Source organism: Phoca vitulina, unplaced genomic scaffold, assembly GCF_004348235.1.
Source record: "Phoca vitulina isolate PV1807 unplaced genomic scaffold, GSC_HSeal_1.0 scaffold19, whole genome shotgun sequence".
NCBI lineage: Eukaryota > Metazoa > Chordata > Mammalia > Carnivora > Phocidae > Phoca > Phoca vitulina.
The window spans coordinates 31,874,241-31,891,302 of NW_022589722.1; the positions used below are offsets into that span (position 1 = coordinate 31,874,241).

General features: G+C 55.4%; 1 protein-coding gene across 8 annotated transcripts in view; it reads left to right on the top strand.

The window, feature by feature from the left end:
• Nucleotides 1–17,062, top strand: part of TBC1D22A (TBC1 domain family member 22A) — a 584,905-nt gene that overhangs the window by 154,721 nt on the left and 413,122 nt on the right. For 7 of the 8 annotated variants that reach the window (XR_004300946.1, XR_004300945.1, XR_004300943.1 and 4 more), the window contains exon 9: nucleotides 14,013–14,122. The exons of the other annotated variant lie outside the window; for it this stretch is intronic. Coding sequence is in view for 1 of the 7 variants with exons in the window: in XM_032416658.1 (XP_032272549.1) it covers nucleotides 14,013–14,122 (110 nt within the window). In the remaining 6 variants the exon portion in view is untranslated. The remainder of the gene's footprint in view (nucleotides 1–14,012; nucleotides 14,123–17,062) is intronic. 8 annotated transcript variants of the gene reach the window in all.

Sequence of the window (17,062 nt, forward strand, 5' to 3'; positions counted from 1 at the left end):
AAGAAAAGCTTCACGCTTCAGGCAGGTGGAAAGAGTGACCCTGGTGTGGTACCCAGAGGAGAACGTGTTCTTTCTCCGTGGATTTCATGGAAGAACTCCAGCACTCAGCAACGCTGCAGCTCTGTCCCACTGGAAGCACCTGCAGGAGCCGAAGCAGGAGCCCCTTCTGGGCATGAGTGACGAATGGGGCGTCTGCTGGGACTGCCCTGTGTCAGTTTTGTTACTGTGTCTGTCCCTGATCACCCCTGGGTGGGAGACGACAGCCGGGAACGGGCGGGAGTGGAGATGGCCTGGGCCGGCATGCGGTGGTGTGCGAGGGTGGGGGGGTCGCACAGTAGGGGCTTGCTTGGGCTTAGCCACCTGCTGGGTATGCAGTGCCGTGGAGGACGGGTGTGGGCCGGCCCCGGGCATCGCTCCCCAGTGTGTGAGGCCTGTGGGGGCCCAGGCTGTCCCCCTGTGGCCACACACAGGCCCGGGGCCTTGGAAGGGAAAGGCCCACCTCTTCACTTGCCTGCCTCTGTCCTCCCTCACTTGGGTGCCGCAGCCCTGAGCTCATTTACCCTCTGCTTCTGCGCCAGAGTCGACCGAGGCCCTCCTTGCCCCCACGCCCCCTCCCAGCATTCTGGCCCCAGTTTCAGTGCTCTAGCCGGCACGTTTGTGCTTTGGTATGTGTTGTATATGACTTTATTTTTCTGGCATATGCTGTATTTTTTGTTCTTTTGAGCCTCAGCATGGACTTGGCTTTTTCAGACTCCTTCATCCTATTGACCTGTGGTCCGTGTTTGCCTTTTGGTTTCTGTTGGCCTCTGGGTCCTTTGAGCAGACTTCCAGCTCTGCCCCCAGGGACTTTGGAATGCCTCCGTGCTGTCAGCAGGCTCCTTGTGCATTGCTCTGCCCAAACGCAGACCGGCTGCTCTCAGATGGAGCGCAGGGTCAGAGACTAAGATCAGTTTTCTCTCTAGTGCCTAGGGAAGGGGAGTCACGCCGTGGCAGTTGGCTGCTGGTGACCGAGCACAAAACAGGTCAGGAATCTCTGCTGCTACTTCCAATTGGACCAGTCTGTCTCTATTATAGGTAACAGGAGAGACAGGCCGTCTGTTTCCTGCTTGTTGGCCGCATGCATCGCCGTGACAAAGATAAGGTGAGGTACGGTGTTGGGCCGATTTAGTGATCTGTTTTCTCTTGCTGTCTTTGTGATACTGAGTCCAGGGCCCTCCCACTGAGCTGAAGTGTGCAGGGGCAGCATGATGGCCCTCTCTGCCTGAGAAAATACATTTTCTCAAAACAACGAGAAACCCACACCTGGGACTCCCAGCATGAGGGGAATCCCAGACGGTCAGTGGGAAATGACAACAAAGTGATTCACCACCGACACCGCCTTCGAGCCTTTGCCCAGGGTCCTCACCCCTTCATTGCACAGTAACTAGTGCTGGTTAGCGTTGGTTCATCTGTTAACCCATGTAGCTTTAGTGTTGAGTCCTCATCTCTGAACTGTCCGTGAGTGAACACAGGTACTTGTTACACCGGGGCATGAAAACAGCCTCACTGTTAGGAAACCAGTTAAGGGCTTCAGAACACGTCAGGCATCGTCTGAGGGGTGCAGAGCCCTGCTGCGGCCCCCGCGCTCACCTGCAGCCCCCGCTGCATTTCCGTGTGGTTGGACGTTCAGCCGGCGGTCAGCTGTTCTAGTTGGGAACTAAGTGAATCAGAGGTGGCTTTAAGGGACAGTCACAAAGACACTTGTTGAAGAAAGTCACACTTCTCCAGAAAATACAAAAATGCACAGTAAGCCTCTGTTTCCTGAGCTGTGTGTGCTTTCCCAGCGAGCAGAGGTGGAAGAGCTGCTGAGGAGAGATAGGTGGGGCTGGCGGTCCTGGAAGATGCTGGCTATTGTGGAAATTGCAAACCTGCCTTGAGATATTTCACCAGTATTTGTCAGGAGCCCTAAAATGTCCTTACCCTCTACCTGCCGATTTCATTGGAGATGCTTATCTCGAGGAACTGGTTCTCAATGTGGATCAATCCCTTATGCATTCACGATGCTCAGGGGGCATCCCTCGTCATGGGAAGTGTTTAGGTGATGAGAGCATCCCAGAGTAGGGGTGTGGCCAGCTAACCGGGTCGCGCCAGCCCTCTAGCCTGTTCTGCACCATTCTACAGTGTGGCTTCAAGTAGTGTCTATAAAATGGAAAATTCTCATTATAAATGTCAGATTTCAGCAGGGTATACATATTTATCTTCATGATGCAACTGTAGTCCTAGAAGAGCTGAGCAAAGAGCGTGCGTGGAAAAATTGGAATGTAACTCCACTCAGGTATCCTGGCCGTGCTTTAGGTGGTAGACATGGCAGATGTCCCCCCTTACTTGAAATACCGAGTTCCTCAAATTTTCTGTGACTGTGAATGCAAATACCCAGTGCCTGATCATCACACCCCTGCGGGGTCTGGACGTGCCCTGGGGACCTTTCCCAGGGACACGTTGCCCCCTGCACCACACCCTCCCGGGGCCCCGAGGTTCCAGAGGCCTGGACGCACCTGCGTACCCACGGCGTATGCGGTGGTGGTCTCCTGGCCACGTTGGTTGGCTCTGAATGGAACGGCCACTGATTCCTTTCCTCTGCCTTCCCCAGTTCCCAGTGCACTTTCTACTTACTGTTCAGGGAACTAGAAACCTCCCAGGACGAAAGGCGCTGTGGTCTCGGGTCCAGCAGGAGCGGCCGTTGGGAGCCCACAGTGATGCCCGAGCTTCGGGACTGGAGTGTGGGCAACGGTTGCTGTTATGTGTGGGGGGCTCCCTCCCCCTCCGGGCTGTCAGCTGTCGGTTTTCTGGCAGGTGCCGAGTCGTTGGCTGTGCTGTGGGTCGCAGCCCTGGTTCGGTGTCACCTGTGCGGGAAGGCTGGGCAGCCTGCTTCACGCAGTCTTTGTCCAAAGGCTTCTTAGTGCAGGGATGGGGAGTGCGCAGAGCTGTTTGTAAATCGGGTGTCTGTCATTTCGGAAGAGGTTTATTTCTTGGACTTTTCCATAGTCCTGCCTTTCGAGTAGCTTCTTGGCATGCGGTGGCCGCGCTGGCTCTCCTAACTCCCGGGGACCTTTGGCGTTTGCAGCAGCCATGAGCTGGGATGCCTGGCCAGGAGAAGGGAAGGGCCCCGTGTTCCTTTCAGGGGAACAGATCTCTTCTTATTGACAAATCAAAGAGCCACGCAGTTGATTGAGTTATCTTGAGCAGGAACGTGTTTCAGAAATGTAAAGGAAGCAGTCCCATTTTGCTCTGACCTTGTGGTTCAGTCCACAGACTGCGCGTTCAGCTTCTGTTTGTGGTTGCCGCATACCCTCCCTGGGGTTCTATTCTGTCCAGTTGGGATGGTTACAGCGTACGTTCCCTGTTTATGGTTCATTTGCTGGCCGTAACAGAGAGTGAAGAGTGTGCTGAAATGTTTAATTCCTGATTGATGGGCTGTCAGGGCTTGGCCAGGCTGCTGAAATCTAGCTGTGGGGTTGGTTCTCCAGCCTAGTTCCTGGCAAGGCCCTGCCTGGGGAGTGACCACAGATGGCCTTTCACACGGACGTGTTGGAATCCGGGCAGAGGCAATGACCGTAAACCTCATTTCTGTCTTTGTGCGTGACACCCAGGAGCCGGGCACTAGGGAATGCCACAGCCCAGGCTGGCTGTAAGCTGGATCAGAGGAATCCCAGCTGGGATGTGAGTTAGCAGGAATACACGGCAGAATTTGGGAGTTGACATGTCTGCATGATTTATTGAGGACCAGGACTGGACAACAAAAGTAACTTAGTCTTCTGTAAATGGCCCCAGCCGGAGTTACCTTGCTGGAGCTGTCAGTGAACGCTGGATTGTCCATCAGTTAGCGCAGCTAACTCTCCCAATTAACCAGTACTTTAGGATCCTACATCATCTCAGTGACAAAGGTACTTGTGGTATGACTTTCTGTAAATGAATTTCTTGGCTTTTTGCCGTGTTATTACTAGCAAAATGTGATGGCATCTTACGCATACAATGTCCCATTTCACCGTCCAACCAGTGGGGCGCAGGGGCGGCCTGCTGGTTCTGGTTTGGCAAGGGACTCACCCCGCGGGGCCCAGCTCCCAGCCAGACCGTGAGCCGTGCGAGGACTGGGCCATATTCTTCTGGGTTCCCAAGGTCCCCGTCACATGCCTGGCACAGCGTCTGGGCTCAGCGGAACTCTGTGGCTCTAAAGGGCTCTGGTGTGTTCTCTCAGGCTGGTTTTCAAACCCACTGATCCTTTCCTTAGCAGAGCGTCTGTGTTTGGGGGGCTCCTTGTGGTTCAGATGGTTCATGGTGGGTATTTTAAACTCTGACAGTTGACCGGTTTTATTGGTGAGCTGGTGTGCACCTCGTTGTATGTATTTGTATTTGTTCATGACTCATGCTTTTGTTGACCATTCTCTTTGTTTTGAACTGACTTCCTTTTATAAATAACTTTGTTGAGATATTTTCCTCATTTTTAGTGGGCTTACTTATATATTTTTCTTGTTGCATGATAATTTTTTGCAGAACTTTTGATATTAATCCTTGGCCTGTAATATGTTGCGAATGTTTCCCCAATCTGTTTTACTTTCTAATTTTTTTCACTTAAAACCATTTAAGATTTGTGTATGGTGACGTGGCCCAGCATTTCCTTTTGTGCTGGGCTTTCCCCTGGGAGGGTTTTGCCAACCTGCGCACACGAGTGGAGTCCGGCGTCCCTGGGGCTGTACTGTGGTCTGGCTGTCATCATCGTCTTGGGTGGGATGTCTGCTACACAGTGGGGTGACATTTCGGCATGAGGGAGCACTCTGCGTGCATCTCCTGATCCCCTGCTCGAGGTCGTGCACCAAGGCTTGCGGGAATGAACTGTCTTGTGTTGGTCAATCTTTCTTTCCATTTGGCTGCATTATTAATGGTTTGAGTGAGGGAGCATTTGCTGATTGATTTAAAGACCCATTCATCTTTCGAGGAATTATTTTTGACTTAATTAGGTAAAGGGAATAGATCAGTTTAATGGATTGATTTATGATCAGTTTGCACGTTCAGATGATCATGATTCTCGCAGGCTTACTCTGTGTGTGAATCTGCCGCCTGCCTTCTGAAGGATGGGGGTCTCTGTGGAATCTCCTGCCTGGCAACACGGCTTCAGAAAGACGGTCGTGGCTGCAAGTCTTCTGCTCTTTCCTCGTGAACAAATAACGAGGGGCCTGGATCCTTCAGTGCAGTGACTATATGTGAAGGAGGGCTTTCATCCTGTGCCCTGATGAGAGGTTCCCAGCGCCACTGCGTCTCCGGAGGCCGCTGCAGGCTCTGGCGACGTGTGTGCCCCATGAAGGCTGGCCCAGTGCGGGAGAGGAATGGGGACCGTGTGGAGCCTGCCCCAGCGGGATGCTGGGCTCACATGGGCATCCTGTTTTCCCGAGAAACAGCGTCTGCCGTTCTCGGAGGCGAAGCTCAGCAGCCGTCAGAGCTTTCCAGGGGGTCTCAAATTAGAAAACAGTTTGCCTTGTTTTCAGAGAACTCCGGGCTTGCGTGGAAGGGCGGCAGGCAGGGCCTGTTTGTTGTGTGTGATGCTGTTTGCAAGAACACTTCCTTCAGTTTGGACGAACTCTTGTTGATTTAAGCGTTGTTTGCATTGTCATTAGTAGAAGCAAGTTAGACTTGATACGTTGTCTTACGTTCAGCAATAATTTGGATATTTCTCTTAACTGGAGAAATTGGGATTAAATTCTTTCCATTCTTCATAGAACATCTTGGCATAACGTTCACCGTGTTCTGGTTGCAACTGTTGATGTAATTACTCGTCCTTCTCGACTGAGCCCCTGGCCGCAGTTCATGCCCTCGCTTGGCGTGTGTTTACCGAGCCCCTGCTGTGTGCTGGGCCCTGGCGGAGGTACGGGGACACGAAGAGCATGGCAGGGGCGGTCCTGCTCTTGTGGGGCTCTTGCCGTGTCAGGCAGGGATGTACGCGGACGTGAAGACGCAGTATGCAGAGTGGGGATGGATGCAGCTGGTGACACTTATGTGCAGGAAGTGCCGAGAGTGGGCACGCTGGCGTGCCACCTCCTGTCCTCTGCAGCGGGCGGCCCAGTGCCTGGCATTTCATGGTGTGCCGCTGATGTGTTCTCTGGCAGGCCATCCTCACTGGAGGGGCATCAGCGGCGGGCCCAGATTCTTCTTTGTGCCTCAGTAGTTGTTGGCAGTTTGTAGGCTCTGCTTGGGAGCATCTCCACCACCTCTCGCCTCCTTTCGTTTCCACGGCGCTGTCCCCAGATGGGATCCCTTCTCGCCTGCAGCCCTGTTGGCAGACGCCTGTGTGAGGAGTTACTCTGATGTGCACACGTCTCTGGGGGCTCCCCCTTTCCTCCGGAAGGAAGCCCAGCTCTGGAGCTGGGTGCCCGCGGCTGCGGTGTCATCCTCATGAGCTGTCCCCTGCCTGGGTCTCGTGGACATCCTGCAGGCTTACTGGCTCCAGGCTCTGCGGTGCCCCCCAACCCCCGCCCCGTCCCCCCATCCCCTGTGCTTGGTGCTGCCGCCTTCCAGGGCTCAGCCCCAGCGCCTCCCAAGGCCACCCTCTCCAGGGGCGGGGACTCTGCTCTTCTGAACCTGCCGTGCCTCCCCCCGTCCCTTGTCACACGCTCACTCGCCACGTGGCCGGCTCTTTATTTACATCTCTGTAAATCAGTCTGGTCAACAGACATTGTAAGTAAGCCCGGTAAACGGGGCACGAGTGCCTCAGGAGTTAGTAGGCGAATGAATGCGTGTGGCCCCTTCCTCTGGGCTCCGTGGCCGCTTCCCCATCTCCGCCTTTCCCCCAGCCAGTTTCTGGTACATGAAAGTGCTCGATACCTGTTAATGGAATCGGTATTTTAACCAGTCGCATTTCTATTAACAAAAACTCCGACTCACAGCATTATTAAAAATCAAAGATCCAGTCAAGACAAAAGAGTGTTGTGAAATTAAGATTTTTTTCTTTTACAAAAATGACGTTGTAGAAACAAGGATCATTAAAGAAGCAGACTTTGCCTTCCCCCTTTCCCTCAGTACCACCCAGGGTCCGCTGTCGGCGCTCCCAGGAGTTGCTGGGCGCTGTCTTTGGCGTGGAGTCAGGCAGCAGGGCGCGTCTCCGGAGGGAGGAGCAGCTGCGCCATCAGCGCTGTCCCCGGCCTGCAGTGTGCAGGAGGCTGGGGGCCCCTGATTGGGGGTGCGCTCAGGGTGGAGGGGGACGAGAAGCAGAGTGGTGCTGCTTGGTTCTTGTCTTTTGGGGCCTGCTGTGGGCCACGAGACCGATAGTTGGATGTGGCCACATTGTGTCATCTTGCCTGGCCCGTAACGAGGTTTGTCCTTGGTTTGTCCTTGACTTGTAACCATCGTCTGCTGGTGTCCCGTTGTCCACTGACCATTTGTCCATGTCTGTGGGCTGCACGTTTGCAGCCACGTACCAGAATTGGGAACTCTGACAGTGGTTTAGTTTGTAACCTTGAGTTGGACGTTATTTATATTAACATTAAACATTAGTACGCTAAACCAACTTGATCATAACCTTACTTGTTCTTGCTGAGCCACCGAGTTTTGTGAATTTATGGTCTTGAGTGGTGGCCCCTCTCTTACTGTAACAGGACTTTTCCCCCTGCCTTGGAACCCAGATCTATGTAATTAAGTGCTAAAACCTCCATCACTGAAGTGTCAGCGTTTCAAATTTGAAACTCCCAAGTTGGGCAATGCAAAACATTAGACCGTGGGGTGATTCCAGCTGGCTTACAAAGAAGAGAATATTTTTGATTACCAGTTAAGCTCCTAATTACGTGAAGAGGTTTATTGTAGGGTTTGTGCGATGCGGATGATTAATGCAGTCCTAACAGCCCGGGCGTGCCCCCCTCCCTACCCTGCGCTGCTCACCGTGCCTTGAGCTTGGTGAGGCTGGCATCTCCTGTTGCCGTGGTGATCCCGTGTCACAGGCTCTGTTTAAATTTGAGGTATTTCTCCCTTTCTGGTTACCAAGGCGCCCCATTTGGTTTACTGTGAGGGAGAGCCTGGCCACGTGCGGGCCTCTTTAGTTGCTAGCACACCCTGGTCCTTACGAGATCCCAGCCTGAGCTACCCTGGCCGTTCCCCATGAAGTGGGCAGGTGTCGTCCTGGAGGGGAGCCTCTGAGGAGCGAGTCCCCAGAGACCCAAAGCTTGAGTGAGCTTGGGGTGGTGACAGGCTCTTTTGCCCACCACATGTTTTATGACTGGGGGAGTGTTGTTTTACCTGTGAGGTTGTACTTTTCTAGAGTTGTAGCGGCTCTCCCCTCCTCTCCCTGCAGAGTCAGAAGCCTCCGTGCTGCCCTGTCTCAGACCGAGAGGCTGGCCGTTGTCAGCTGGCCTCCATTCACCAGCAGGTGTGGCTGCTTCCTGGCACATGACGCTCCTGCGGGTCCTTCGTGTGTCAGCTGGGCACTTACCTCCGCGGGCTGCTTCGGATGCAGTGGGCCCTGGCGCCCGAGGACGCGCTCTGTCCATCGGTGGCGGCGGTCGCCCTTGCTGTCTGGTGAGCAGCCTCATCACCATGACAGACTTGCTTTGAGCCCATCACCCTGCCTCTTCCTTACCCACTGAGCCTGCTGGTTTTCTGGATGTGGAAACGTGGACAGGAAATTACTGCTCTTTATTTACCGAAGATAGCTTTTTGGATATTGCAGAATAGCAGTTACATCCGTATGTGGTTTTTTCCTTACCAGCCAGAATGTCCTCCATTCTTTTTTTTTTTTTTTTTTAAAGATTTTATTTATTTGATAGAGAGAGACACAGTGAGAGAGGGAACACAAGCAGGGGGAGTGATAGAGGGAGAAGCAGGCCTCCCGCCAAGCAGGGAGCCCGATGTGGGGCTCGATCTCAGGACTCCGGGATCATGACCTGAGCCGAAGGCAGACGCTTAATGACTGAGCCACCCAGGTGCCCCTGTCCTCCATTCTTTTATTAGTTCCTTATATCTACCTACCCTTCTGCCGATCCACCCACCCACCCAGGCTGGTGGACGAGTCACGACTGACTCTGGATGGGCTCATTGTGCGGTGCTGTTCACATTTGTAGGGTGGGCAGTGCTGACCCCCCCACCGATCGCCAGCAGGTCCCTACCCTAATTGTCCTGACGCCCAAATGCCCCACGAGCTTCTCAGAACGCTTAGAAGGGCACCACCACCCTTGGGAACTTTCTCTAGGGCTATCCATGGAAAGATAGACCTTAGTGAAACTATCCCAGCGGCTTACACAGTGTTTTTTTCCCTATTGCAAACGTCCTAAGTGTTAATTGTGAAAATTTGTGTTCTCTTTTTACTCTCTACTTTTCTGCAAAAAGTGAAGAGTTGTAGTTACCACCACCCCCAGTGTTCTTTCCCGGGGGCACCACGGTCATGTTTCTCGCATCTTTCTGAGCAGTGTTCTCTGGGTGCTTGTGCACAGAGACAGGTGAGGGTTGGAGTTCTTGATGTGAACGGTGTCATTGATAAAGATGGGATGATTTTACAAATTGCTTTTCCAACAATATGGCAGGGTAGCATTTTCAGAGAATTTATTTAGATCATCCCCTAAAGCCGTTTCATGATTTGAGAAGGCAGGTGAGAGATTTTATGAATTAAACGGCTGTTTTTACATCTCGTGCCTGCACGCGCACTTGTGGTGGATTGTCCGTCCCGGGCCGCAGTGTCTTCCCTGCCTCCCCATGTGCCCTTGGCTCAGCCTTTGCACGTGCTGGTCTCCCTGTCGCTCTGAGCTCGGGGTCCCCGAGGTGCAGGGCCTGGCCCTGGTGGGTGGCGCTGTGGACAGCTGGGGGCGGGCCGGCTGCAGCTCTCGGACGGCGGTGCATGCGCCCATGTGTGTGCTGATGGCGTACGGTAGGCCGTGGAGTCCAGCCCAGTTTCAGATGAGACAGGTCGGCTTAAGTTCCGTTGTTGGGAGTCGTGTGCTTGGTATCAGTGCTGCCTTCGCGAGTGCGCGGTACCTTCCCTGCGCTGGCTTCCGGGGCCTGTCAGTCCTGCCTGGCCGGGAGAAGGCCGTGTATGGGGCACTTGGGCTCGCGGTCCGGGGGTGCCCTGTGCGGCAGCCACCTCCCGTGGCAGCCGGCGGCCTCGAGCAGCTTGTGGAGCCGCTCCTGGAGCGTCTGCGTGGTGTGGGTCGGCACGAGCTCAGCCCACATCCCCGTGGCCCGGGGGGCTGGCACCGAGAGCCCCTGCCCAGCCCCGGCCCCACCCCCTCTGTTGTTGCCAGGCTTGTCCCGTTCCTGTGAATCTACCGATTTCCCCTTGGAGTTGTGTTCCTTTTTTTGAACCTGGGATTGCCTGGAACCATCCACGTCTGTGGTTTCCTCTCCTTTGTGATCTAGGCGGAGCAGTGTTCCCCGTCTCTCCCCGTCCCTTGACGCGACACACGTTTAGGGGGCAAAGCACTGCATGGCGCAGCCTCTGTGTCCGCGGACAGGAGGGCTCCTGAGGCCCCAGGCTTCCCTAGTGGCTCCCCGTTCGGGTTCCCGCCCCCTCGGTCCCCTTCTTGCCCCAGAGACGTGGAGGCAGCATGCCCTGGTGGGAGGCATGTGGGGCTTGAGTTGTAAGCTGTCACGACCGTTGGCCATTTAGGGGCCTGCCTCTGAGGGCCCTCCTGCCCCACAGAGCTGAGTGTCCCGGGCCTCGTGGCAGATGCTGCAGTATTGGCCTCTGACCGACAGCACCTGGGCTGAGCGTGCGGCTTTTGCTCTTGGTTTGGTCCGGGCTGTGCCCCCAGGAGGACCCCGTAGCAGCTGCGCCAGCCTTGGTGGGGTGTTCTGTTCTCGGCTCTGACCCTCTGCGCACGGCGCAAGCCTTCCGGAGTGTTCTGTGCTGCCCTCTGCATTTTCTCCCGTGTCGGCCGATGTTTTCTCCAGGAGGACGGATATTTATCTCATTCTGACAATGAGGGTCATTCCGATTCTCTTGGCTTTTTTTGAAGACAGATTGGCATAGGGGTTCTCTGAGTTAAATGTCATCACTTCATTACATTGAAGAGTGACAAATGGCCCGTTGTGAGAGGTGACACCTGAAAGAGGCTGCCCAGCTGACCTTTCCTGGCATAAGGCAGTTATCCAGCTAAACAAACAGACCGAGAAACATCTCCGAGGCCTGTGTCCTGATCTCCTGCGTTGGGGGGCCCGCTGCCCCTTGAGCTGGGAGGCTCTGTCCTAACAGCCGAGGCAACCTCTTGGTGCTTTGAAGGCCCTGGAAAGAGAGAATGCGTCGATGGAAAACGTCTCAAGAGGAGTCCTCTGAGGATTGTGGCAGAGTCCGTTCCCTGAGACAGGGGATAAAATCAGACCTGCTCTAGGGGGCGGGGTGTGGAGCTGAGTCCGCGGAAGCCAGAGGAGGCCGCTTACACTCGCGCCCGCCGGCTTGCTCTTCCAGCAAGACGGTGTCATGTGCTCGGTAGTGACCGCGGGGAGACCTCGTTTCCTCCTCTGTAGGCGGGCGGAGGGGCTTCCTCCCCCTAGGCTGCCTCAGGCCTTCAGGGCCAGCATTTCCGGCAGAGCCATACAGGCAGGTCTTCATCGGAGGCTGTGCGCGGGCCAGACGTTGGCCTCCCGGGACAGCCGAGGTCCGAGGCCAGGCACCTTGCTGGGTCGTGGCCAGGGGGCAGAGCGCTGTCCGGCTGTGAGAGGGAGAGCCCACAGCCCACGGGGCAGCTGGGACAGGGCACAGGTCCCTGGCGGGCTCGGACTGAGGAGAGAGCTCAGAGCCGGCCAGGCCGGCCTGGGGACGCTCTTCACCACAGTCCTGCACCCGAGGGGAGGGGCTCTGAGCTTCTGCAAGGCATCGCCTCTTACCCGTGTCTGTGCCCAAGGCCCTGGAGCGTGGGGACCGAGCCACCACACGGGGAGCTCCTGCTGTGTGTTGTCGCGTTGCCCCAGCGAGGGGCCAGCCCCGTGTTCTAGAGGGGACAAGTGATGGGCAGTATGGCCCACCCGTACCTCGGAATGTTCTTCTGCTATGGAGAGGACTGAGGTGCCGGCACACGCTGTGGCCTGGATGACCCCAGGAGCTTGGCACTGAGTGAAGGGAGCCAGACACGGAAGGCTGCCTCCCGCACAATCCCGTTACGTGGAATGTCCAGAATGGGCAGATCCACGGAGGCAGAGCACAGAGGGGTGGTTGCCAGGGGCTGGGGGAATGGGGAGTGCCTGCTGATGGGCTGGCTTGGGGTGGTGAAAAGTTCTGGAATTACGTGGTGGTGATGGCTCTCCAACTCTGTGAGACACTAAAACCCAGTGAATTGTGTGCTTTAAAAAAGGTGAATTTTATTGTATATGGACTACATCGCAATAAAATAAACCCCTGAACGAAACCAAAATGCAGAAGGGCTTGTTAAGTGAGCGGGGGAGTGAAGGAATAAATGGGGACAGAGTGACTTTCCTGGCCACAGCCCCCACAGACGTGGTCCTGGGCGCCCCAGGGACATGCGGTGACAAGGGGCTGAGAGCAGAGCTGATGGGGACGTGTCCTCGCGGCTGTACATGGCTGGGCTGGATGTGCTTCCAGGGCTGGGCCTGCCTGTGTAGACCGGTGTGGCCCCCACGCAGGGCCTGGCCGGGCTTGGGTCTGGACTCGCCTGGCCTCTTGTCACCATTGTGGTTTCTGTCGTGAACAGGGAGCAGAGTGGAAGGGGGTTCACCGTGGCTCTTGCAGCCACGCGCTGTGACGTGCGGCAAGGCTGTGTGGGACTGCCTGTCAGGAGGGCCTGCGTCCTGACCACGCTGCCACGGGCTGTCCCCGGGGGCCACACCTGCTGTTTCACTGCAACCTGTTTCCAAGGGGCGCAGTGGCCGTGGGAGCAGACATATGACGGGGGTTCATGAGCGAGGACGTTCGGTCGTGGGGAGGAGCACCTGTCACCTCACAGCTACGCAGCAGGTGGTAGCAGTTAGTATTCTTAGGGTTATTGTCACCTCTACCTGCTTAAAACTTTCCAAATATGTTCTCGGCAGAAATGTTTCTTTGCTTCAAGAACGTTTTTCTTGCAAGGATGCCCTGCATGTTGGCAAAATAAAACAAAAGTAAATAAAATGAAAAAATAGAATGCACAATTTCTAAAACATTTATGAGTGTTGTGCTGGATGATAGCAGCTTTTGTAAGGATCTAAAACTAGTTCGTTCAAATGTCTGATAAGCCGTTTCAATTAAGTGTCTGTTTTGCATTTAAAAAAAATTTTTTTTTTTTTTTAAAGATTTTATTTATTTTTTTGACAGAGAGAGAGACAGAGAGAGAACACAAGCAGGGAGAGTGGAGAGGGAGAAGCAGGCTTTCTGCAGAGCAGGGAGCCCGATGCGGGGCTCGATCCCAGGATCCTGGGATCATGACCTGAGCCGAAGGCAGACGCTTAACGACTGAGCCACCCAGGCGCCCTTGCATTTTAAAAATTTTAAGTTATGTTCTCTCATTGGGTTTTTTGTATTCGAAGAAAGAGACTGTTCAGAGCACTGCGGCCTGTTCTTTCTCTTCAGGCTCCTGCTTTCACGGGTCTCGCCTGTAGCCAAGGGGTCTTCGCCCAGCGTGGTTTTGGAAACCCTCACCGTGGGAACCGGTTTTGAGAGAAATTATTGTCTAATGAATATGTAACCACATTAGAAGCAGAATTTTAAAAAATCTTATGAAAAAGCTTTCAGACCTGTATTGGGAATAAGTAATGTCTTTTAGGCCCTCGCTTATTAGGAGGTGAAATGCCTGAGAAGCAATAATTTATAATATATTAATTATGTTAATTAATTGGAAAAGACTCAGAATATTAATTATCTGCAACTAATTAGGTATTAAAATGGAGAACCATTAAGTGATGAGGTTGAAGCCTAGGAGCCATCTAGTTTGAGCGAGAAAAATGGGCCCCGGCGTACCTTGCTGCCGCGTGCAAGTCTCTGCGAGCCGCGCCCCCGCCCCCGCCCCCGCCCCCGCCCCGTGGTGTGTCCTGTGGGTTAACTGCTCGCTGTCTTTCGCATGCTCCCTGGCACGCAGACGAAGAGGACGTGGACGCTGCCGACGTCTCCCGCGTGCCCGCAGACGTGCTGCGTGATGTCGAGGCCGACACGTACTGGTGCGTGAGCAAGCTGCTGGATGGCATTCAGGTGAGCCCCCGCCGGCCTGGCCTCTGATTCCGAAACCAGCGTCGCGGGGTGGGGGGCCCTGGGCCTGCCGCATAGGCCTGCCCCGTGCGCAGCTTGGCCACGTGCCGCCTGCGCGGGGTCGGCGGGTGTGAGAGATACCGCGTGCGCGTGCGCACACACCCCTGCATCTGCAGACAGTCCCGGTGTGCTCCTGGGGCCTCCTAGGGCGTGGGGCTCTCCCCTCCCCTGCAGTCTGACTCCCACACATGGCGAGCTCCCCAGCTCCGCTGCCGGTGACGCCAGGTGATCCCAGCACCAGATGTGGGGTGTTGCTGATAAGCCTGGTGAGCTGTACTCAGGGCAACCCGCCCCTTACGGGGCATCCGAGTTAGGGCCTCAGAGCCTCACCTGTCACCCTGGGCCCATGAGCAGCCGGCCCCACAGTCTCTGCTGGCCCCGGGCCAGGGGTCTGCTGGTGGGGGACTGCAGCTGTGCCCAGTCCCCGAGGGAAGCACAAGCTGCTGGAAGCCCTGCTCCCCGTGGCCGGGGCTCTGCTGGACTTGCTGTCAGTCGGGGTGGGTGGCGGAGATTTTTGCAGAAAGGCTGCAGGTCTCCCAGGGCCGGGGTGATTTTATGGAAGTGGTTTGGGGGAAAGACCCTACACAGAGTAGGAAGGAGGATGGGAGCCTGTTGATGTAGCAATCCGTGGTCGAGGTAGATGGAGGCCCCCTGGTGGGTGTGGACCATCTTAGGTTCACTCTTGCCAACACGGCTTTCCTAGATGCACACTCTGCGCCAGGGGCTTCGTGCCTTCCTGGGGAAGGAGAAGTATGTCAGCAGACGCCTCCTAGGAGCTCAGTGTGGGGCGCAGGGTGGACCCGGAGGGGGCATAAGACGCGTGCTCCCGAGGACCCGATTTGGGAATGCAGCGAGACTTGGAGGAGGGGTGACGGGGTGGGGGGTGGTGTGTAGAGCCCTGAGCAGGGTGTGGTTGATGGAGGTTTTCTGCGGGACCTCATGGGCTGGGTTCATTCCAAAGATGCCCCAGGGACGGAGGCCGTATGGGCGTCTGTGCACTGCGCCGGGACCCCGTTTGTCGCAGGTGAGTAGGGGAGAAGTAGATGGGGTGCACTTGTCACCTGCGTTTCCTGCCAGGCCAGGCCTTCCTGAGCCGTTGTCATGGTGCTGTTTCTGACACCGCTGCCCGTGGAGGCCTTGGCTCAGCTGCTGGGCTAGAAGGGGCCCGAGGAAGACTTTTACACGATGTGGTCTCCAGATTTGGGTCCTGAGGTTTAATTTGAATAAATTAGCCAGAATGACTGTGTGGGAGAGAATGGTGTGGGCTCACCTTACTTTTGATAACTGAGAAGCGACAAAGGGCAGGTAGAGGCCCTTCCCGTAATGACGAGTAAGAACCTTGTTTGCATCTGACAGAGAAAAATACGATTTTGTCCCAAGCCTCGATCTATCATTCCCCTCCATTGTTAATGTTTTCATATGTGTTAGTCTTCTCCCAAAATGTAAGACTTTTTTTTCCCCCGTTTAGAAAAGGGATTGAATCATAACGTGAGACCTTATACATTTCAAATGTCACTTCTCTTATCACGAGTGATGGAATTCCTGCCATTTAGATACAAGATTATCCCGCTTCTATTTGTGAATAAAATCAGCTCTACACTGGAAGTGACGCTGGCTTTTCATTTTTCACCTGCGGTTTGCTGTCTGATGGGATGGCTTTGGGCCAGGGTTGCGTGTGCGTGTGCGTGCGCGTGCGCGTGCGTGTGTGCAGCGCGGCTCTCCCGGTACACGCCTTCACCGCCCTCTGCAGGCCGCCGCGAGCCACAGGGCCCTGACGTGAGCAGTGTTGAGGGGTGCGGGTTTCCAGCACTGGGGCACTCGGGGAGATCTGTCCTTCCCTGAGATGAGGCGAGCTCCTCTGGGGGGCTGTTGGGCGTATGCGGGTGCCCCCGCTGCTCTGTGTGGACAGGTGTGAGGGTCTGAGGGACGGAGAAGCAGGCGGAAAGACGGACCGGGTGTCAGCGTCCTGAGGAGCCGGGAGCTGCTGTTGCTGCGCTTGCTCTCATACAACCTGGGCTCGCCCCGTCCTCTCTGCTCTCCCCTGACGACTCAAGAGCCGTCTTCCTGGAGCACCTTCTCATCACGTCACTGCCCTGCTTGAAAGCCATTGAGAACTCGTGCTTGGCCTTGTGAAGTGCGGCCCTGTCAGCCTGGCCTTCGCCGGTTCCCCGCAGCTTAGGAAGTTCAGGGCTGTCTGTCGCGTGACGCTAAATCCACGTGCCAAGGGAGACTGCAGGGAGTCCGAGTCGCTGGCCATGGCCGTGCAGCGGCCCTCCTGCTCTCCTCGGCAGCAGCAGCGGGGCTTCCCGTGGTCAGTGGGCAGTGACGGCTAGGTGTCCGAGTGGCTCTTAGCTTCACAGCAGAGCGGATGTCACACCCTGTACACACACACACCCCTTGCCTGGGGTCAGAGAGCCTGTGTTGGGACCCACATGTGAGCTCTGAAGCCTGTGGTTTTCTGCTCTGCTTTATAACCGTGTCCAGCTGAAATCAGTGGAAATGACTTCCATTTTGCTGGCTACGTTCTAGAGGGCAAAAGCCACATCTGCTCATTTTCCTGGAGACATGACTGTGTGTTCGGCTCACCTTGCGGCCTCAGTCTGAGACTCTGTGTTCTGCATTTGGCCACCGTGTGGGGAGCACCTGCTGTGTACAGGGGCTGTGCATAGTCACCAACCTGCTGTCCCTGCAGGATGCATATCCTGGTGGCCAGGGGTGCGCGGAGAGGAGTGCCGATGGACGGCAGAGTTCTAGGGGTTCTGGGGGAGGGGAGGCTCTGGTCCCAGGAGGATGACAGGCTCGGCCCAGGAAGAAGCTGCTCCCTCCCAGCATATGCCTGGAGGCATTGGGTGATGTTGAGCAAGAATTGTCTAAAATGCAAAG